This window comes from Carassius auratus, unplaced genomic scaffold (assembly GCF_003368295.1).
Source record: "Carassius auratus strain Wakin unplaced genomic scaffold, ASM336829v1 scaf_tig00214676, whole genome shotgun sequence".
NCBI classification, from domain to species: Eukaryota; Metazoa; Chordata; class Actinopteri; order Cypriniformes; family Cyprinidae; genus Carassius; species Carassius auratus.
This window is the reverse complement of record NW_020527763.1, coordinates 1-23,180: the sequence shown is the minus strand read 5'-3', so window position 1 is coordinate 23,180 and position 23,180 is coordinate 1. Positions and strand designations below refer to the sequence as shown.

The 23,180-nt window shown below is 35.9% G+C and overlaps 1 protein-coding gene and 1 long non-coding RNA gene across 2 annotated transcripts; both read right to left on the bottom strand.

Moving 5' to 3' along the window:
- Nucleotides 1–12,912: 12,912 nt before the first annotated feature.
- LOC113092621 (5-hydroxytryptamine receptor 5A-like) lies at nt 12,913–15,159 on the bottom strand. The gene is made up of 2 exons (XM_026258288.1): nt 14,461–15,159; nt 12,913–13,248 (listed from the first exon to the last, which is right to left on the bottom strand). The coding sequence occupies exons 1-2, from the start codon at nt 15,157–15,159 to the stop codon at nt 12,913–12,915; spliced, it is 1,035 nt and encodes a 344-aa protein (XP_026114073.1).
- A 3,045-nt stretch (nt 15,160–18,204) lies between these two features.
- On the bottom strand, nt 18,205–22,682 carry LOC113092624 (uncharacterized). Its single transcript, XR_003287608.1, has 3 exons — nt 22,633–22,682; nt 21,376–21,410; nt 18,205–18,967 (listed from the first exon to the last, which is right to left on the bottom strand). It is a non-coding gene; the product is annotated as an uncharacterized LOC113092624 (long non-coding RNA).
- Between the last annotated feature and the right edge of the window lie 498 nt (nt 22,683–23,180).

Below are 23,180 nucleotides of genomic sequence, written 5' to 3'. Positions count from 1 at the left end.
TTTTGATGGTGGTTATTCTGCAGCTCTTTTGCTCGTCGTGTAATGTTGTTGAACCCACATACTGTAATCATTATATTGAACTAAATAATATAATATATAGGTGATATAATATATAGGACTATATAATTATTTTATGTAGTGAATCGAACTATTTATTCAATAAAAAGTAAAAAAAAAAAAAATACAACAGTAAAGTAATATTTCATCTGGGTGTATGGGATGCCATGCAAGGTTTGACAGTGTTAGAATGTCATCTGGGACGAGCCTTTAATAGGATGTTGCACTGTGACATCACAAACCACCATTAATCCCAGAACTGCTGCATGGCTGGAGGAACTCTATTCAGCCATTTTGGTATGAAATTTTCTTTAACTTTGACAGATGTCTGCTGTGATGTAAAGGACCCTTGTGCCACGAGTGAAGGGCAGAATAACAGTTGTATGTCATCAGGATTATTATTATTATTATTATTATTATGAATCAGACAATGTGCTATTTAACTGCAGTCCTGCGTTAAGACAATGCCAGCCTTATCCTCAGTTACGTCTCTTGATGTTGAAGTTTAAATAAATTAATAATAATAATAATAATAAAACATTGGGCATCTCTTGTGAAGGATTCTTGAAGCATGCAGCAACAGGCAAAACAAAAAGCGACGGCAAATCATTAATTATTTTCCTTGTGTTATTTGTGACATTTGTTATCTGAGTGAGTTTAATAATTATTTCTGGTCCTTTCTTTAAATAATTTCTAAAAGATATAAAGCTATTTGATTACCTGTCTCCAACGTGCCAAAATCACTAAGGTAAAAAAAAAAAAAAAAAAAAAACATTTTCATCTCCTTCATGATTAATCTTTATTTTAACTTTTATCAAATTTTCAGAGATCATCAAACCTCATTACACCTAATGTTTAAAGTGTATGCAAAACGGTGTCACTTGTAATAGGCCTACCATATGCATTTAAATTGGATATTAAGCTTGCGAGTGAAATTAAATGTATCACTCAGATGTAAAATAACCCTGTAAAACAATGTTGATGACAGGTATTGTCGCAAAAGTTCCACATCACTGATTCATTCATCCAAAAGAAGACAGCTACACGGGTTTTATGTTTGTTTTATCATGGGAATTCATAAAAGTCAAAACTTTTTAAAGTTCTGGTTTTCAGCTTTCCGCGTTTATTAATATTATTATTATTATTTTGCTGGGCTTTGTGGCCAGCAATAAATCATGTTCAAATCATGTTCAAGTTTTTGAACTCTTTATTGTCTTGATTCTTTAGAGATGTAAAATGTTTTGCTTAATGTTATGTTTATACGTTTTTAATTCTTCCGAAACCTGAATTCTGGGCTTCATCACATAATGTTTTTAATTCATATAGTATAAAAATATTCCCATAAGGCATCAGATTGAAAAGCCCTTTTCTGTTCTAGTCAAACATTTATTAAATAAAGCTGACAAAACCATCACTTCCGTTTCCCCCCAAATTTGTTTTATTTCAGTAGCTATCCACATTTCTTCCATTTTACTGAACGTTTATAAATTGTTACTTTTGATAGAAAGTTAGCTTAAAAAAAGCAAGGATTTAAAGTTTGCTTTTCATTCTAATTAGCGTGATTAGACACCGTAACTTCAGTGACTTGAGCATGATATTTGCCAGCTGCAGGGAAACGCATCAGCGGTGCGTCGGCTTCATTTCCCTTTGTTTTAAACTGACATTATGCATTTAGGGATGTAGCATGTTCATTGGTGGTTCACGACCATATGGGTCGATGTTCTCATCTGTAAAACCCCAACTCTCAAATGATGCTGCCTTCTGAATCTGATTTTTTTCGTCCAACAAAAAAAAAGGTAAATATTTGAGGGCACTACTAGGAAATTCATGTAAATTATCTGCCAGTCGTGCAATTATAAAGGCAGACTAATTTCTATGGATTTCACCTGGTAGATTTACATGGTGTCAAAAAATTTCAAACTTGGACAAATGTTGCGTCTCTGTGTCAGTAGCCTACGAAATGTTACACTAGACTAGAACGTTTTGAAAATTCGAACTGAAATTCAAATTTAAATGTGAACGGTTGAAAATAACAGAACAAAAACATTCGAATTCGTCTTTCTCCCGTGAGATCGGTGACCTAAGCTATATTACTTTGTTTTATACATCTTGGAATAACAATGAAATTCAGCTGTGTACAAAGAAAAGGAGACCTCTTCACCCTACTTTCTGTAGTGCCACCCGCTCACGGCATGACTGAAATATGAGTTCAGGAGAGGTGCACTGAGGGACAGGGATGTATCTTACTTATTAAAGGCTCAGCGGAGCTGAACGCGCTCTTTAGACTGCTCTCTTATGAGACGCAAGGCCCTTAAGCTCTTTAAGAACCCTCTCAATTGAGGATTTGGGTAATGGCCCTCTGCAAATGTTTTACTGACAAAAAAACTCAAAAAGGTTACCTGCTGTTCTAATTATTTTAGTGTAGAAAGAGTTCTTGCATTGTTTATATATTGGTTTTTACCCTTTTTTTTTTTTTTTTTAATAGTGTCAAGACTTTAATATTTGTGTTAAGGAAAGTATATCTTTGTTCCTTAACCGTTTCTCACCCTTTAGCCTATGTTTTTCACAATTTGTTTTTATTTAGTTATTTTGCCTTTTTAATTTTTATGTAGGCCTATTCTTTTTAAACTATCCTGCAGTGTGGCAAATGATTTTTTACGCGAACAAGTATTCCATAGGCCCTCAATTAATATGAACTAATTGAAGCTTACATGCATAATAATTAGAAATATGCTGTTTAAAATAGTTTTTGATTGGTTAAATAGCTTTTGATTTTAATTGTATATCGAATTAGGACAAGTTGCTCCAGATGGTCTTCTCTGACGATGATTTATTTTCCGTGTGACGCTTTTCCAAATAATCCTACACTCAGCAGGACATTATGATTCTTGACCTTGACCTTACATGGAGTCATTTTTGTAGGTCAAAACCAGCATAATACCTTGCACTCTGGGTATGATAATCTCACTCCTCAGCTTGAAGTATGTTGTTCTTAGGGATGACTGTCCTAATTAAAAACGTTGCCCCGTTTTTTCATTTAACTCTTCTTATTAGCTCCCAATGTAAGTACTACTGTAAATCAACCCAAGGGGCATTTTTGTTAAAGGCAGTGCTGAGAAAAAGTCTGTTCCAGCAGGTCACTCTTTGGTTTTCAATTAATGTCATATTATTAAAGTATAATAGTCCTAATGATATGATCTCAATTTCTTTGGGGAGCAAGCCCTTAATTTAATTTTCAAAAACTGTTGAACCTGAAGACCCTGTATGGCTTTTCCTTGTGATGTTAATTTTTTTTTTTTTTTTTTTTTTTAAGAAAAAGAGAACGTTTTAATATCTAATCAGATTAATTTTGATGTGTGTGTGTGCAGCTATTAATAATAAAAAAAGAAAAAAGAAAATGAGAGACTAATTTGTCAGTTTTTTTAAGCTCTTTGTGTGGTGACAAATGTGACCTTAAAACTTAAATGTCACTTAAGAAACGAAAGAGAAAAAGGCTCTGACCAAGTCATTATAATTAATGTATTAAAATAAAAAAAGCATAATAATAATGGTTGGCTATAGTTATCATTAGGGCAGACTGAGAATTTCAAGACACAACATTGCTGAACTGACCTAATGGCTCATAATTGCTATGGCTAGTAATCGCTTTAATTTATTTTTATTAATTATTTTGTAGCTCATTCGGTGTAGTTTCTCACAGCTGTATTGTGAGAAAGGGAAGACAGCTCTGCAAGAATGAGTAATTAGTATAGATTCATTATCCCATGTTTTAACAATATTTAAAAAAAAATTAATGGTAAGACAAAATATCTAGAATTGTGCACAGAAATTTTCTTTTTATTTATTTATACCTACTCCTATATATTCTTTTCTATTCTATTCCATCTGTGCTGGAACTATTTTCATTTGGCTTTATGAATTAGAGAGACAATCTCAGATCTGCACACACGAATGGTGACACCTCTGCACTCCTGGCATGTCAGAAGCCAGCCTGGTCTCCTGGTGGGGTGTCTGTCTCTGTCTCACTGTGATCTCCTATATACCCTGCAGTGACTCAAGCACCCCTACCAGGCATCATCCCTGCTGAGCCCCTCCTGGCTTTAACCCCACTTAATTACCAGATTGGGCTACAGACACCCATACTGTACCCCAGATTCCCTGCGTCAAACACCATTGTTCCCTAAATCTATGGGTTCACAATAGATCTATCAAGACTTGGAGCGGATCAAAAGTTCAGAGATGTCTTATGATGTATGTCATGTATGACAGGATATCCATTCATGCGTCCATTGGCATACTAATGCTATTGTCCCGATGCTGTGGGCAGGAGGTGTACAGAAGGAGAGTATGAAAGTATGGTATTATAAATTGTGCAATACATTTTCTAAGGTTTAATATTGTTTCATGTAACTAGTTTTTAATAAATGCCAACTATGATGAGCTCAAACTTATGGAATGCCTTGTTGGGGGTATTTTGAACTTTAAAGAAGAGCAATAAACTGCACATAAGAATAAAAGAGGATGGGGAGGTCATCAGCTTGGTTCACTCCAGCAGAGGTTGCTAACAGGCTTATTATCTCTGTAGGTAAGCTAATGTAGCAGAGGAGTACACTGCCCGGGATGTGTGATCTGTTAAGTTTGCAGCTTTTCTTAAAAAGCTATTCAGGGTGGGAAATCTGGCAGAGCTCCCAGAAATCTCTGAGCGAAAGGTTAACTGTCAGTATCCCAGCAGGCAGGAATGGCCGCCTCTCAGGAGGGACTTGCCCAGGAGGAGAGGAGAGGGCCACTTGCTTTTGAGACTGACAGTGTGCAAATAGATAGAACAGTGTCTGGCCTGTGAGGGGTGGGTGTTTCACAGCAATGACATTCAGACACAAAAGTCATTTCCGTAGCGCCACAGTTTCTGAATGAAATATATTCAAATGTATTGACAAGCATGATGTTTTCACAATGGAATGCACAGATGTAAATGTTTCGCAAAACACTGAATAAAACTAAAACAAAAATAATATATGGCAAAATTGATATGGCATTTGCAAAAGAAAATAAATAATAATAGTATGTAATGGAGTAAGTAAAAAAAAAAAATATTTTGGCTCTTTTGGCATATTGAACGAATGAGGTCATACAAATTCATACTCATTAGCCACCTCATAAAATATGTACAAATTGCCATGTGATCGGGCTGAAAATATTTATTTTATAGATTTCTTTTTGAGGTCAGATAACTTTTACATACACTTACATATTTGAACCAGAGGTTGTAGGCATCACATGACATTCTCATCAGTTTTTAATTAAAGTCAATTTGATGTAATTGTTGTCTGTCAAATCCCCTGATACACCACTTGTTTTTATTGCTTTGTGTCTAGTTATTCAGAGTAATATCTCATGAATGCCAAGAAATGAATATTTGATGCATAAATGCTTTAGGGATGAAGGCGGTTCTGTTCCAAATCCAATTTTGCTGCATGCTTTTCTGATTTAAATGTTGTCAGAATATCATAAATCTCTCTTCTGTTTAGCAGTTGGTGATGCCAAAAGCAAAGTAATTAAGTAATACAGCATGTTGTAAACATTCCAAAATGTTAATGATAGGTCTTAAAAAAGTGTGAGAGAGATAAATTCATACTATCATTTATAAATGGCACCAAATTAATAAGATAAAATAATAATATATTTAATTGTATCATGACACTCATGTCACACTTTCAATATAAAACTGATGGCAGCATATCAAGAGTTTAAATACACATTTAGTGATCTGGCTGACTGAGATAATGTTCCAGCGGAGAGACTGAAGACAGAATACTGAATGCTGGCCTCCTGGTCTCAATGTGCCAACATGCTCATCCTCTGGCTCTGATATTGAAATGAAGAGGCTCATTCCTCAGAGGGTGCAGTGCCTCTTTTCTACCCCCCGTTTTTTGTTTTTGCACATAATTGGTTGGTGGTGGGTGGAGGCACAGATGCAAAGGATGGTGGGAGTTCCCATGAAGCCAATGGACACCTCTGTATTCTGTCTGCAAACAGAGGCACGGAGTCCGGCCAATGACACCGGAATACATTTCCTTGAAGGTTACTGCGTTAATCCCAGCGGCAGTCTGGGCACACGGAGAGAGCTGGATGTATGCCAGCATCTCTGCTGTGCTCTAACAAGATAGAGGAAAGGAGGGAGTGAGTGAGAGAGAGAGTAACTTCGAGGGGAGAGAGCAATGACAATGTATGAGTATTGATTACACTGATAGCTTATTGCAGGAGGCATCACCATATAATTTGATAAAATAAGTCTGTAAAGATATCTGACAAGGTGAAATGCTGTGAAGGGCTAGTTTTCATATGGTCCCTCTGAGAAACTGTGAAGACAATACTTTCAGATTTGCATGGTAATATGTGTCTTTTGAGACACATGAAACAGCAAACACATTTATTATCCAAATTAATTAACAGTGAAGTAAATTAATTTAGTTATCTTCAAGCTTATACTACAGTGTAGCCTGCAAAACAATGAGCGTACAAAAGAATGTAGGACTACATCCATACAATATTACAGTAACATTAATGGAATGTTCTCTGAGGTCAGTTCCACTGCATTTAATAACAGTTGCTGGTACGATAGGAGAGAACATAAACATTTTATGTAGCCAAATGAGCTGAGTGATAAACTGCGTGGCTTTGACAGTGATGAATATTACGAGATCTCAAATGTAAGCATTTAAAACACTCCAACAGAAGGATAAAACTAAGAATTGAATCACTTAAAAAGAAATAATGTAGTGTACAAAATGCCAGGATTTCATATTATATATATATATATATATATATATATATATATATATATATATATATATATATATATATATATATATATATACTTTACTGTTAAAAATAAAAGGTGCTTCATGACGCCATAAAATAAACTTTTTTGTCTAAATGGTTCCATAAAGAACCTTTAACATCTTAAGATTATAAAAAGGTAAGAAAGAGATGGTTCTTTAAAGGACCTTTGACTGAATGGTTCTTTTTGGAACCAAAAATAGTTCTTCTATGGCATCGCTGTGAAGGACCTTTTTAAGCACCTTTATTTTTAAGACTGTTGGAAATATCGCTAATCAATATTACTGCTGGAAGATATTTTGAAAAATGTTGGTAACCAAACAGTTGATGGTAGCCATTGACTTCAATAGTATGGGGAACAAAAATGTATGGAAGTCAATGGCTACCAGCAACTGTTTAATTACCAACATTCTGCAAAATGTCTTCTTTTGTGTTCAACAGAAGAAAGACATTCATACAAGTTTGGAACAACACGAGAGGTGAGTAAATAATGACAGAATTTACGGCTATATAAAACATTTACATATTTCAGTGGGCTATCAAATCAAACACAGAGCAAATTCTATAATCAGGTGCCTTCAAATTCTATAATCTGTCTTCATTGATCAATGAAGATATTGAATTAAACGTTTGGTGCGCTAAGCCAAAACAGATCATCTCTGTCATGGAAAGTGTGAACAAATGTAAACAAATGGCTTTTGGCAGTAATGAATTCATCATATAGGCTAGCATTCTGCTCGAAATGTCAGAATGCTTATTGGCTGTCAGAGGTATAGCATAACACCTCTCTGTGAGTAATCCGAATCCGAATTAATTCATCATGTCATAGTGTGTTATATTCTGCTGTGTTGCCAAGTGATTTGATCTGTCCTTCGTTAGCTGTTAACCTTTAATCATGACTAATTTGTGCTGATGGAGGCTCTGGAGCTAGATTAGATTATCCAAGGATCCCGTTTTAGTCGAATATGACATCAACTGGCCGCTTCATGATATAAAATGAAAGATTCGGAATCTTTCTCAGGATGTTTGCCTATAAATTAATGAAAACCTTCACACCAATTGTAGCCTGCGGCATACAGTCCAGAAATCAAAGCTTGTACACAGATGTGATGGCTACACCTGAAAAGCAAGTGGCAAATGTGACCACATGGGTAAAATTGGTCTTAATCAGCCTGTCACGCTGTGTCAGACAGTCAGGTAAAGGGATGTCAATGCCTAATTCTCTCAGGTCACAAGGTCCCATCCCTGCACTGAATCTAGCTGTCAATTAAATGATCTAATTATGCTTCCGATTGGACGCGTTTCAGAGTTTGTCAAGGTCTTTTAATGTTGATGTGTTTGACCATATGATCTATAACCATTCATACCCTGAGAGGTCTTTATATAGCCTATATAAAACAGAAAATATACCTCTATGCTCTTAGAAAAAATATACAAAAGCTGTCACTGATGCAGTACCCTTTCAGATTTACCCCTTTTGCCTCAATTTACCCCTAAAGGGTGCATGCATTAAAGGTCCACAGTAGTACCTGAATATATAGTAGTACATTTTGAAAGGGTAACACCCCAGTGACAACTTTTGTACTTTCCTAAGTACCATAATATAAATAATAAAGTGTATTTACAGTACAACATAGCATGCGTTTAAGTCTTTAATATTGTTTGATATAATGGAGGATCTGTCTGTCTGTCTGTTTTGCTGTCAAGTCTGCCCTCACCAGGACAAAAAGGAGACAACAGGTGATAACTACATGGGAAGGGAACTGATCCACAAAAGCATATAGAGGCTGATTTACTTACAATGGCGTGACATAGTGTAGCGTGGACAATAAGGTAACCTAGACAGTACTCAACATATAACAAACATCTAAAATATGTGTTATTATGAGAACATAGAATAGTTTAAACATTTACAGTAACAACTTACATATAAATTGACTTTCAAACATTAACCTATAGAGATTTAGTCAATGTATATAAGTAAAAAATGTGACAGCTAGTGCTCAGTCTTTCTAGTCACTGAAACTCAGACAAACAGTACTGTATTATTATTATAATAACTCTATTAAATATTGCTGCACTATATTAAATATTGTACATGATAAGTTACGAAGTATGCTGCATAATGCACATATTCAAGTGCTTTGTTGTGTTACTTAATATGTACTTGCCTTCTTTCTTCAGCTCTGAGCTTTAGCAGTGTCAGCTATACGTGCCTTCACTTTATATAATAATTTATATTGAGTTACACATATTGAGTTTGCTTGCTGTGCTGTGCTGTTTATTGTTCTTGACCAATAGAGAATCTTTAATACTCAGGGAATGTATTTCCCATGTTTGTACACCAGGGGGCAGGTTTGCATAAGACAACAGCTAAACAATGTTGTGAAGAATGCTTTGCAAAAAATAACATTAATAAATAAATAATACATAACTTAATATAAGAATATGTCTTTGAATTGCTCATTCACGGTCATGTTCCAGTCAAAGTTCTTTGTAGGCAATCTGTGCTTGTAATAATATGGGTACATCATTGGGAATCAATTTTGTGATTGTCACACAATTATATTGCATTAACTTATTAAAGTTCTGCAGAGTAGTTAAAAATTCAATCAAATGACAGTTGAGCAATAGATGGGAGTCGAACACTTATCAATTACACTGTACTTGAATGAAATTTAAAACCTGGAGAAGCTTTCTCATTAATCAAGCTATATGATACCAAAAATTATTGTGAAAGAATGCTTTGTTAATAATTGAAAAATTAATTGCTTGATATCTGCAGGGAAATAACACTTAATGACATTGTAGTTAGAATGAGAGCAAACGTTTTCTGATTCCTCTTGACCGGAACGCTGTTTGGAAACACACTTTATGATATATCCATTGTTTATTTTGTAATAGTTTCTTTCTGAAGGTTTCTATCTCATATGCAATTAAGAAAAAGAGGAAATCTGGCAGTATGTCACATCTTGGATCTATCTGTGCATCAGTTGCATCTTCTCGTGCCATTTTAATACACCATCCCTGCTAAATCAGAATATAACTCAGCAGCTGTTCAACAGCAGAAATGTTATAACAAATAAACACAGCCGATGCAACTGTAACTATTGGGACTATGAATCCAAATCAGATCCAGATTAACCATAACCCATGGAGCACCAAAGAATAGGAGTTTTGTGGAAGAAACGAAATGATTTACAAGTTCATTCCGTTCATTCTAAAATTATTCCTCAACAGCTATTTACCATTGCTTTCGGCAGAAAAATAATTTCTGCACAACTGTTTCTCTTCTTCTAAATTTTTTTTATAAGTATCCTTCCTGTCCTATTACTTGGGAATAAAGAATATCCACTGTGTATGTATGACTAAACTGTTTTATTGAATGGTTTTCTTAAGCAATAAACCACACAACTATGGTCTACGTCAAGAGTTTTACTTACTGCAGTCAGTTTATTATGTAGAGAATCAATGCAAAACACAAAAAAAAAATCTGTACAAGACCTGAATTTATTGACTTTCACTTCATAAAGGTTATAGATCCCACTAAAGAACCTTTAGCCATCGGCGCCACTGAAAAAGCGGCGACACAAACTGCAGTGGATGAATATCAGATATTTCAACAAATGGATCTGATTCCTTGCTGCTTTCTCATCATTCAATAAAATATGCGTTATATTTGTTGAAGCAGATACCGTTTCCCTGGTTACCATCCACAAAGGCATTTTCTTCCATCTCTTTGTGTTGTCTCTTTATTTCTAAAGGCCGAAGAATATGAGCATTATGAAAAGTTAATTTCTGAATTCCATGAGTCCCAGCTCACTGATCTGAAACCACGTCAGAGCTCTGAAAAGGATATTAAAATGCTGTGTTCTGTCGCTCTTCTAAAAGACTAATGTTTTAGGTGAATCTGTCCTTGGTAAAGCAACAAGAATTTGCCAATAAATATTATGCCACACCACTGGTCCAGAAATAGATTTGTATTACTTGCATACAGTTCATTTTGTTCTCATCTGCTTATGTTTTCCCCCAGGTACAAAATATCTGAGCCTGATTCTTTCACCTGTGGTCTCTTGTGTTCAGCCATTACCATAATTTATTACATAATGTGTGAAAGTACCTGCAATAGGAAAAAAAGGATCATGTATCTGTTTATGTCCTCAGTGAGTCTGTGAGATGTTTTGCTGTCTCTTTCTATCCCTTTCCATCTCTGCTAAAGAGGAAGGTGCCATTTAGGCAGGTGTCGCATCCATTATTCATGTCTCCACTCCACCAACAAATTTCTTACTGACACCTCACTTCAATTAGCCCTGAAAATGTCTCTCTTTTTTGTTGCTGTTTGTTGAGCACTCAAAAGCACTCTGTAGAGCTCCATTTTCAGCAAACTTGGTCTTTGGTCTGTCAGTCTCTTGTCTGTGTATTCATGGCTTTCAAAACGTGTTTAAGTGCAGCGCGATAGAATGAACATCTAAATCAAATAAGGTACGGTTGATTCACAGAGACATCGTATTATTAATCCACACAGCCTGAAGTCTAAAGCATCTTTACTGAAAGTGAACAAGAGCATGGTATTGAATAGAGCCGAATCCTTTTGAATACGGCTGAAGTATTTTCTTTAAGGCCCAAATATTAGACAGTATATCTACAGCTCTTCATCTGTTCTTCAGTATTTTGATCAAGATTGCTTCTATTGACATCGCTATTTCCTCTCGTAATGACAAACACTTCATGTACAAGTGGGAGCATCGTACACAGATGGGAGTGAATGAAAAGCTAGGTACTTTTAAAATGTCAAGTAGCTCAGTGTAATTTTCACTGACATTATAGGGGAAGTAAGTGCTGTTAATCCATCATTTTCAATTTCCAGAAGCGGAGATGACTTCAGTCAGAGTTTAAATGACACAGATGGAAAAGTTCTGGCTTGGTCATCAGCATGTTCCTTAAAATCTACCACTAGGAGAATCTAATTCTCACTAAGTCATGTACAATGACAGTTCATAGTCCATAACTCAGCAGTCTGGAGCTGTTAATACATCAATGCCATGTTCACTCTCCTCAAAACAGAGACATTACTTTTTATTTTTCATAACAAGCTGTATCTTTCAGGGTAACAAACAATGACAACACGAATAATCTGTACCACTTGTTTGTGTCGGAGTATTGTAATTAGGAACAATAATGATCCACACTGACCAACATAAAAGGTTACCATGTGCAAAAAGGCATCCTACACAAAATGCACCTTTTGTTTGTAAATGCACATGTGTTTGTAAATGAAAATGTATCCAAATTCTTAAACAGAGAAAGCCTAAATCATTTTTCCCCAAGTATACTACCAATTGCTGTCCATTATGGGTCTTTTTGGATAAAAGACTATATGAAGAGTTCAGATGCAAAAGCCTCTAAGTGCCATCTGAAATTTTCATCTAAAATTAGGATTTTTATCAGGCCCCTATATTTATGTTCAGTTATTTCACTTTAATAGCCTGGAAAAGGACTCGCACATTGCCATTAAAGTAAAATGACTCAACCTAAGCATAGGAGCTTGATAAAATTCCTAATTTTAGATGAAAATTTCAGATGGCACTTAGAGGCTTTTGTATCTGAACTCTTCATATCTTTTCTCTTCTAGATAAAACAATATCCAAATAACCTTCCAAGACGATAAAACATTGGTATATATATATATATATATATATATATATATATATATATATATATATATATATATATATATATATATATATATATATAAACTGACTGTTAAAAGCCAGACGTGGTCTATATTCATTTAATGCAGGGGACAGCCTGACATTTTAGCTGAGCGTTCTTCACTGTTGACACTGGGTCAAATCATCACTTTGCCTGACAGTAAAAGCCCAGACATCATTCCGTCCATACTGCAGCGCTGTTTCTTTATGAATCTGTGCCTTTTGAAGAACTCAGATAACCACACTTTCCCAAATCTTAAGGGTGGCTTAAACTGGCATTTGTGGCACAGCCAATTCCGATTATCTCTCAGCGCTGTCGAGAGAAGAGATTTCTGAAAGCGTTATTATAGTTCTTGTTGAAGGCTGTGTAAATGAGCGGGTTGAAGAAAGAGTTGGAGTAGCCCAGCCAGAGGAAGACACTCTTCCATATTGGCGGGATGTGGCAGGAGCACAGTGGAGTGATGAGCTCGGTGAGGAAGAACGGTATCCAGCACAGGACAAACACTCCGATGAGGATGCCCACCATCAGAGCTGCTCGCTTCTCTTTCTGCTCTCGCCACGTCTCGCTGTCGGTCTGGAATGTCACCGTGGCATGGCGTACTGTGAACACCATCTGAGGCTGTTGCCTGGAGGCCTCTTTCACCTGAGGGAACAGATGTGTCTTGAGCATCACTGCTGTGAGTGGATCAGTCAGAAGTATAGATGTAAGGTCAAATAAACCACAAGATTTAGTTTTAAACCTAGAACACATAAAAATAGTGTACAGGTTGAAATGTTATATTTAATAAAAAAATTTTTTTATGCAAAATTAAACATATTCCTCAGATTATATGTGAGCCTCAGCAATGTAAACTTACCATTTAAAAGTATAGGTGTTTTAGAAAGAAGTCTCTTATTCTCACCAAGGCTGCATTTATGTGATCAAAACTACAGTAATATTGGGAAATATTATAACAATTTAAAATATATATGTTCTATTGTGATTTATTTTAAAGTGAAATTTATTCCTGTGACAATAAAGCTGAAAACATGATTGTATGTTTTTCAAGGATAACTTGTATAAAGAGTTCAAAAGAGCAGTATTTATTTAAAATAGAATTCTTGAGTAAAATTTATGATCCTTACTGAATTCAAGTATTAATTTACATAATACAAACTGAAAAAAAAATCTTAGTGAACTTTTGAATGGCAGTGTTTATATAACAAAATATATAAAACTTTAATTATTTTATTACACAGATAATATAGATGAAAATAAACAAAAAATGAAAAGCAAAAGCTACTGAATCCAATGCAAAGACTTTTACCCTGCCCATGCATGCAGGTTTTTCAAGTCATTCTTTCTAGGGTTACGATAACATAATTTAAAAATGCATAGAACTTTTGAAGTATTGGAATGGCCATGAAAATAGGCATTTAATCATAAGCTTTTAAACCCTTAAGGTTTCGGTGTCAAACCGTTGACAATCCCTCTTAAACCCACTGAAGCAGAACAGGATGGTAATAGAGTGGAAAATAATATAGATCTTATCTAAGGGAGGTGTCAGGAATACTATTCGCTAAAGTGTTGTGACATGCTCAGAGATTATACCACGCTGTTCAAGGTAATAGAGCAACATAATGGGATATTTGTGTTCAATCAGCTATTGAATTGCTGTCTAGTAACATTTTGTAAAATAATGATAGGTAAAATAGGAACAGTCTGATCTAAAGCAATAGATTACATTCAGCATTCGTGAGGGAAAAAAAAAGATCTGCACCGTACAGTATGAAAATGCCAGCACACTGGTGTGTGCAGGATGACGAACTTAAAAAGTTGCTAAAAAGAAAGCATATCACAACATATCATCTGTACCTCTCCAGCCTCTGCTACTGGAGTGATGGTGTTGGTCCTCTTTGATCCAATACGGAACTTAGCAGCTTTGTATATCTTCCAGTAGACAAACAGCACAACACAAAGAGGCAGATAGAAGGCCCCGAATGTGGAAAAGATGGTGTAAGACGGCTCCTGGCTCACCTGGCACTCCATGTCCTTCTCTGAATACGTCTCACCCCAGCCAAACAGAGGGGAGAGGGAAATAACAGATGAGAGCAGCCACGTCAAGCCAATCATCACATTGGAGATCTTCTTTCGGGTCTTCAGTGTGTACTCCAGGTGGCGGGTTATAGACCAGTAACGGTCGAGGGCTATTGCGGTCACGTTCCAAATGCTGGCTGTACAGCACAGGACGTCGAAGGATATCCAGACTTGGCAGAGAACTTGGCCCAACTTCCATCGACGGCCGTTCAGCTCATGCACTAGACTGAGAGGCATCACCAAAGCAGCCACCATAACATCAGATATAGCCATGGAGGCCACCAGATTGTGGGGCACGCGGTGGAACGTTCTGACTCTGAGAATTGTGACTAGGACGAGCATGTTCCAGAAAAATGTAGCCACCATAAGCATGGCCAGCAGGGTGAACGTCAAGACGCTGAACACTGTCTGTGGTCTGTAGACATTTCCATATTCTGAGCTCTGATTAAAGGAGCTGTTCAGGCTGCCATCAGCCATGTTATTGAGTGCTCTTTTGACCGCTTTACGCCACTTACAAAATAACAAGAAAGATCTTCACTGGACTGCAACAGCTGTAAAAATGAGAAAAAAGGCCATTTACAAATTCAGCTTCTACATAAATTCAGTGCTTTCAACTGGAACAAAATAGTGATATCCAGGCTACAGTGAAACACTTTAAAACCACGAGACACAATGGAAAATGCTTTGAAAATGCAATGGAAAGAGTTTTAGCTGAACTTGACACACATTTAAAAAACCCAGTGCTCAAGTGTTGTCTATGAAACTGCGAAAATTCTAATTTGTGAACACGGTTATGTCATACACATGCTTATGTGTTCTGTCTAAACAAATACATACAAATTCATGTATTTTTATATCATTGTTTTTGTGGGTCCATGTGGGATCATTTTATCAACATTTTCATTTGTGCATTAATCTTTTCAAAAATGCAAAGAAAATGTCTATTTTTAGTGCAATCTTTGTTGTGTAAACATGCCCTTAAACATTTTTATAAGGTTGTGTCATACTCAAGATGCTGCAAAAGATGTAAGACGCCTTGTTAAAAACAGTGCAGTAGAATAGAAAAATGTGTTCTGTGTGAACGGCCCCCGAGCAATGAACTAGCATGACCAGAGCCCACTGCCTTTCATCACAGAAAGGTGGACTACTAGCGAACGAAATAAAAGTCATTACACATAGCCCATTTGTGAAGTGAAACTTATTCACTCGAGGTGCGATACAAGAGACATGAAGGCATCTGTTTCAGTTGCCCATATACAGCAACGCCAACAGCTGATGGCACAAATATTAAGAAATATCTGACCACTGTACAGTCTGCTGGTATAACCACATGTAGATGACCCAGAAAAACAGTGAAAAAGACATTTACCACAAATTCGTGTCAGTAGACATTGTATAATAAAATATATTTTTAGCTGAAATGTCATGCCAGAGAAAACATGTCATTCGCCATCTCTGGCGTGGCAGGGCTGACTTTAAAAGGTAGATTCAGGCCAGGAAACATGTCAACGTTCCTGACAAGTCCTGTGTAACATTTCAACTTTCCCACTGGCAGAGTTACAATTGTGAAATAGTTTTTTTTTTTTTCTCTCAATGAGCAAATATCCAGTCTGATTTGTTCCCCGATCTGCCCAGGGTTAGCAGCAGTCTGTAAGAAGTGTCATACTCTATTCTTCTGAAGTCTGAATATTCAGAAACATACTGTTTTCTGCAACCATTTGTGCCGATAATTAGACATAGCACTGCTTGTAACACTTCTCCTTCACACATTGGATTCTGGACTGTTAAATGATCCTTACTTCAACTGCTCTGTTTTAATGATCAAAGTGTTTGCATTTTGATATGCATCTTGCTGGGAGCGAAATCTAATGAATTCTTTGAAAATTTATTCATCTTTAATGTGAGCGAAAAGCTGAAATCCATATTTTACTACAGGTCCTTACATCAATATTTTAGAACATGTATTCCTTCATGACACTATAGTTCCATCATGCTTTGTGACTGCATAATGAATCTGCAACTGGGATCTGTTCGAGATTTAATTGTTCGAAAACGTAATTGCGCTTTCGAACAATGTCGGAGTGAAAATTGGCCGAACTGATTAAGCATTCATGTATGGCTTGGGGAAATCCACAAGCAGAAACAATAAACATGTCAAACAGAAGAGGTGAAATATGGACAGATTGCTGACCAAAATAGACCTTCTTGTCTTCCTATGCCTTAAGGGTATGAGGTTTCCAGGGGAAAAACAAGTAGTGGTTGATATATGCCCGATGTACTAAAACATTAAAATATTCATAACACCTCCAGCTTGAATACACAATAAATCAATAAAATATTTTATTCTATTGGTCTACAGTCTAAATCAAACATCAGCTCCACGTGTCAAACTATTCTTTTAGACAGTCTTTTAGAAACGAAATGCATGTGTGGGAAGCTAGGATTTTCATAAACTACATAATTTCCTTTAATCAAATATGAGACATTCAACAGACTGTGTCATCCGCTCTCACATAGCTAATGCCCTCATCTTTTAAATCATTACTTTAATGACAGTTAAAACAGTGCCGCGGTGGAGGGCTCATCCTAATCACACTGGCACTTCTTCACTCTTCACAGCAGATTCCTTCAAGTGACAAGGATACATTTCAGTGCACTTACAGACCTGCTCATTAACAAAAGACTCCTTCAAACTGTTTCTGGCAAGTACATATTAACCACCAAATGTTTTGTGTTGTATGTAACCTACAGCACTTTAGTTTTCACTTTTAATGGGAGTTTTGAATTTGTGCCTACATGGTTTTGGACTTAAAGACACCTATTGCTGTCGATGCATGAGGTTTGTTTTTGCTGTTTTTGTCTTATGCTACATTAATCTCTATTGGATTCGATGCCAATTACACTGATAAAAATAATCTGCTTGATTTACTTAAAAAATATGATGAATTCTTTTGCATAATTGTATTACGTAGATCCAACAAGACTAGTCTTTGTACAAACTACTTAATTTTTCTGTTTGTTGAAATAAAATTTGCACATAAAGTTAACTTACTTTTAGTATTGATCTAGTCATTTTTTTGTGTGTGTGTGATCTACACAACTTTAAGAATCCAAAATGTGTATTTTTGATTGAATCCAACTTCATTTTTACATTTCAATATTACAAATTTCAAGTGGGATATACTGTTTTCAAAATTTGTTAGTGTATTTTAAAGTTACATGTACTCAGGTATTCTAATTAGCAACTGAGTATTTCTACTGAAAGTATAAATGCAAATAGTAATTGTTTTACTACTATAGTAAAAGTTCAACACTGGTACTTGTAAACAGAATGCCAGTAGAATGTATTCATCAAATATAGAAATCTAGTTATTACATTGAAGCTGACATTTTGGCCATTTGAGAGTAAAAACTGACAAGGTCAGTATAAAACAAAGTATAATAAAATATATCCACCTCACAGGTTGAGACATTGTGTACAATACAAAATTGTGCTTCATGGTGGTGACAGAGGAAAGCTCATTAAGTGAAAGTTGACAGGCTTTATTGTCTTCATAAGAAACCATTCAGACACATTTACAGAATATTTTCTATAAAATTGCGTTTTTCAGTCCTGTACAGTAACATACTCTTAAGACTTTAAAACAACACGCTTGCACATGTATGATCATATGTATGATCCCCGTGTGACAATGGAGATCTTCTAAGAAACCTACATTTCAGTTTCTTTGGGTTTCTATTGAAAAAAACTCACATTGTGCAATATAGTTTCTGACTTCTTAACTGTCATCTTTCCTTCAACTGCACCTTTAACATTAACACTCACAAACATGGTCCCTATATGAAATAGGATTAGTGTGACTTGAGAAAGTGCACTGAAAAAGACCTGAGAAATTGAACAGTAAAACTTTACCAGAGGGACTCAAACCCTCTACATTCAACAATGTCTGTATCGCTTTTAGGCCAGTAAGCTGATCTTGTGATCGTGGATTTTGGAGGACATGTTTTTGTTAACATCCTCCAGCTCCAGGAAGATCTTCTGAAATACCTCAAAGGTGTATTTAAGTTTCTCTGGGTAGCTTAGTTCCAAAGCATAAATAAGGCCCATAAGGTAGGAGCAAGCATGTGCTACACTGGGAATGCAAAAAAGGACCTCCGCTCCCTCAATGGCTATTCCAACTTTCTTCTCGAGACCTCCATCCCTGGCTTTGCTGACCACAAAGATGTTGAGCACAAATGAAGTGATGGCCTCTTGGATGGCTGCAGCATCATCGTCATCACAAACCTGTGAAATAAACCAGAGAGAATTGAACCTACTGCTTTGTTTGCTAATGTGAAGAATGCATTTAAGCCAATTTTTTTCCCACATGGATTTGCCTACATTTATAAACAATTACAATCTTGTGTGAATTTAAAAATATTTATGTGGAAAGACACACACACACACACACACACAGTGTGTGCAGAATTATTAGGCACGTTGATTTGCTGATCATATTTTATTCCCAGGAACATTTTCCCAATTCCAAACCATATTAAACTTAACTACTATTAATTTAATCATTTATAAGTGATATATAATTGTACATGAAGGTTGGAAATGAAAACGCCTTATATTCAGGTGTGCAGAATTATTAGGCACGTTTTCTTTTACAGATAAAATAAGCCAAAAACGAGATTTAACTCAGATTGAAAAGTCAAAATTATTAAATCCCCATGAGAAGAATCCAATACTAATGCAATACTAGAGATTGCAGTTAAAGCATGACCATTGGACAGTAACATGCTCATTGGGTCAGCAGGGTCAGACAAAAAAACGGTAGAGAAGACAAAACACATGATAACTGCAAAAGAATGAAGAATTAAAGGATTAGTTCACCTCCAAGATGAAAATTGTGTCATCATTTACTCACCCTCAAGTTGTTTTAAACCTGTATAAATTTCTTTCTTCTGCTGAACACAAAGAAAGATATTTTGCAACTTGGGTTTCATTGACTTCCATAGTATATATTTTTTCCTACTATGGAAGTCAATGGGACCCAAGTCTGTCTGTTTACAGACATTCTTCAAAATATCTTTGTGTTCAGCAGAAGAAAGAAATTTATACAGGTTTAAAACAACTTAAGGGTGAGCGAATGATGACACAATTTTCAACTTTAACTGTGAACTGTGCAAATCCATCCCATATAATCCAGATGCTAGATCTGAGTACATCCAGACCCTAAATGAGGAGCAAATTGGGTGGTCTCTGTGAGGGTGGTGGAAGTCAGTTTCGAGATTTGTCATATACTGGTAGCGGTGAGGAGCTACTTCCATTTAGTTGTGTTTGCCTCTCTGTCTGCTTGTCTGTCCTCAAAAATGTAAAGAGAAAATATATATTTATTTATCAGGACAATCATTTGTAATCTTAAAGGGATGGTTGATTATGATTTCACTTTTTTAACTTTAGTTAGTGTGTAATGTTGCTGTTTGAGCATAAACAACATCTGCAAAGTTACGACATTCAAAGTTCAAAGCAAAGGGAGATATATTCTTTTAGAGAAATCTATTTTTTAAGGACTACAACAAACGGCTGGTAGAGACTACAACGGCTTCCACTCGGGTTGGTGACATCACTAACCCTAAAATGTACATAAATCCTGCCCCCAGGAACATGCAACCAGGAGCAGCAGGTCATTTGCATTTAAAGGGACATACAAAAACTGAGCTTTTTTACTACATGCTATAAAAATTATCTGTGTGGTATGTTGAGCAAAAACTTCACATACTCTGAGGACATAAGAGATTTTTTTTACATCTTGTAAAAAGGGGTATTATACCACCCCTTTAACCAAACAATACTACAAATTAAGGAAAGACGGCAGCTATTTTTTGCCTGTTTACATACTGATTGCCCTTGTCCATCCTGGAATTCCCTTAAATCACATTTGTTAAAGAAACATTCAACTAACAAGTCACCAAAAGTCATTTGTTTTGATTTTGAACTTTACAGAGAAGGATTACTTTCAACACCTATGACATCTTTAAACAAAACTGTATGTGCACTATGTCTTCAGTGTGAGTGTCTTGACTTTTAAATTAATTTATGGTGCCTGTGCATCACACAGATCCCAGCATATTCTAGAGTCATTTTGGGGCACTAACTGAACATAAGTAGATTGGTCAAATATGACAATATTGAGGCCCGTTGTTCTGAGCCATACAATTGTTCAGGGGAGTATGCAACTGACGAATGAAAAGAAGAGAATCTAAAATTACACCATGATTGATCAGATGTTTTTCTTACAGCTTCATCAGGTAAGCATCTTGTTATTTTCTCCACAGGTAATCAGGTAAGTTTGATTTTATCACAGCCTCATCAATGTTAAATAGAAAGATGTGACTTTAAAATGGTGGAAGTAAACTAATTAAGTTTTTTTTTATTTTTTAGCTAATGTATGTAACCATGGGATCAACAAAAATAGATTATCATGGCAATGGGAACTAATGCAATGGCAGACTTTGAGCAACCAGCAACATATGGTGCACACCCCTTAAGTCGTCACTTTTTTTTTTTTTTACAGGACTATAAATTTACTCTGTGAAATGCAAAAAAAAAAACAACTGCCAACTGAGTTATAACTTCACCCCCAGTTTCCTCACTACAATAAATTTATTATATAATTTAAATATAATTTATTGAAAGTTACATACCTTTATCCAGTGTAGCCTATTGTCAGGAGAATCACCTGGTTAAGGACACAGTGTAAGTTAATGGTTAGTAACTGACCAATGCAAGAAACCCAATTCATAGCAAATCATAACTATAACTATAATTAAAAATAGTTTTCACATTTTCTTCTCTCCACAAACAACTACAGGTAGTTGACCTGCCGATCAGACAGCTAATTGTCTTCAGTTTCATATGAAATGTTTGTGTTTTTTTTTTTCCACGGAGCTCAGATGAGAAAGTGTACAGGGAACCGCGTCATGCAGAAGGCAGGATTATGGTCACATATTATGATTGACAGCTGTAAACGCTCTAACCATAGACTGTAAAAACTACCGTCCTAACAAACGCAAACCACAAAGAGAAACAGACAGCGCGCTAATGGGCACTCTTTCAGATCGCATAATTCATGGACTATGCATTCTGTATGACGAAATACCTATATGACAAAAGTTCATAGGGACATCATATACATATATATATATAAAACATATTAATAGATTGATTGAATAAAGGCCAAAGATAAGAAACGTTTCGTTTTACCCCAAACGAATTATATTTTATCTTGAACCACTAAAGAGACATCAGAGCCAGCGGCAAATGTCAGAAGGTCTAGCCGAGCTGAAGCTGCTCTCTGCGGATAAATGATGACGGAGCTCCCGCTGATCGCATGGAGCTCATCTCTGAAATCGGCGAAACACATTTTTTAAATAGACGCTGTCTTTATAAATAAACCGCATATTTGAGTTTAAAACAACTACATTCTCGCCTGAAATACTTCAAAAACTACATTTCATGAAACGATAACAGTAATATTTTGAAAATTATCCGAATAAAATGGCGGCTGTAAATGCTGCGTGACTCAGCTGGCAGCTGTCCCCCTTACGAGAGACAAACGTTACCCGCATTCCAACGCATCCAACATCACCTTTTATTATCAGGGAGAACCAAACACTTTCACAGGGAGAAAAAGGTATCCTAAAATAGGCTTCAGTGGCTCCTTAAATGTATTTAGACATATGCCAAGCTTAAAACTGAATGCTTTAAAGCAGCTAAAGTTAGCCACCTAACTTTAACTTACCAGTGTAACCACATGGTAGGCCTAATGCTAATTAGAAAATCCACATACAACAATCTTCAAATTACATTTAAAGCCTGGTTTTTGTACAGCAATTCGAAAACTGTAAAGAATGTACCAACCCAAGTAACATTAACTGTTAATTTGCTAGCTTTATTCTTACCTTAAATTCAGTCCGCGTGTTCGTCTTCGTTAGGAATGCAAGGGGTTTCCCAGACCAACGAAACAGGAAGGGGAGTTTTTTTTTTTTTTTTTTTACCATGTGAGTAAATAAAACAAGGTATTGTTTGTTGTGCGTGTGTACCTAAAAAGCTTGGCTGGGATTACTTAGATTAATTTAGTAAAGGAATAAAATACACATTTCTTGTTTTTGAACAAATGCAGATTAATTTAAAACTAGATATATTAAAGTAAAGACACAAACTTAACATTTTATTGTTGATATCACGCATTTTAATTACTTAACATTTACATCCACTCAGATTAATTTTTTTCAGTGTAACTTTAATGCTTTGTTGGAAGATCATACTGGTAAGTGGTCTGGCTGCTGCTCTGAACTGTGATCAGACTGCCGTGAGTTCTCTTCCCTGCGGTCGCTGTGCATTGAATGGGGCATTTTTCCTTGATCTGTGACATGGAAGCTGCTGGCCGTCACAGTTTGTTTAATCACTCCAGGCAGCAGAGACTGTTTATATCTACACTTGTACTCAT

Bases quoted from the DNA above. Each gene is read 5' to 3' on its own strand.
- LOC113092621 (XM_026258288.1), bottom strand. From the start codon at position 15,159: ATGGCTGATGGCAGCCTGAACAGCTCCTTTAATCAGAGCTCAGAATAT. The intron at 13,249-14,460 runs GTACAGATGATA...CTGTTCCCTCAG, and splicing joins CAGTAGCAGAGGCTGGAGAG to GTGAAAGAGGCCTCCAGGCA.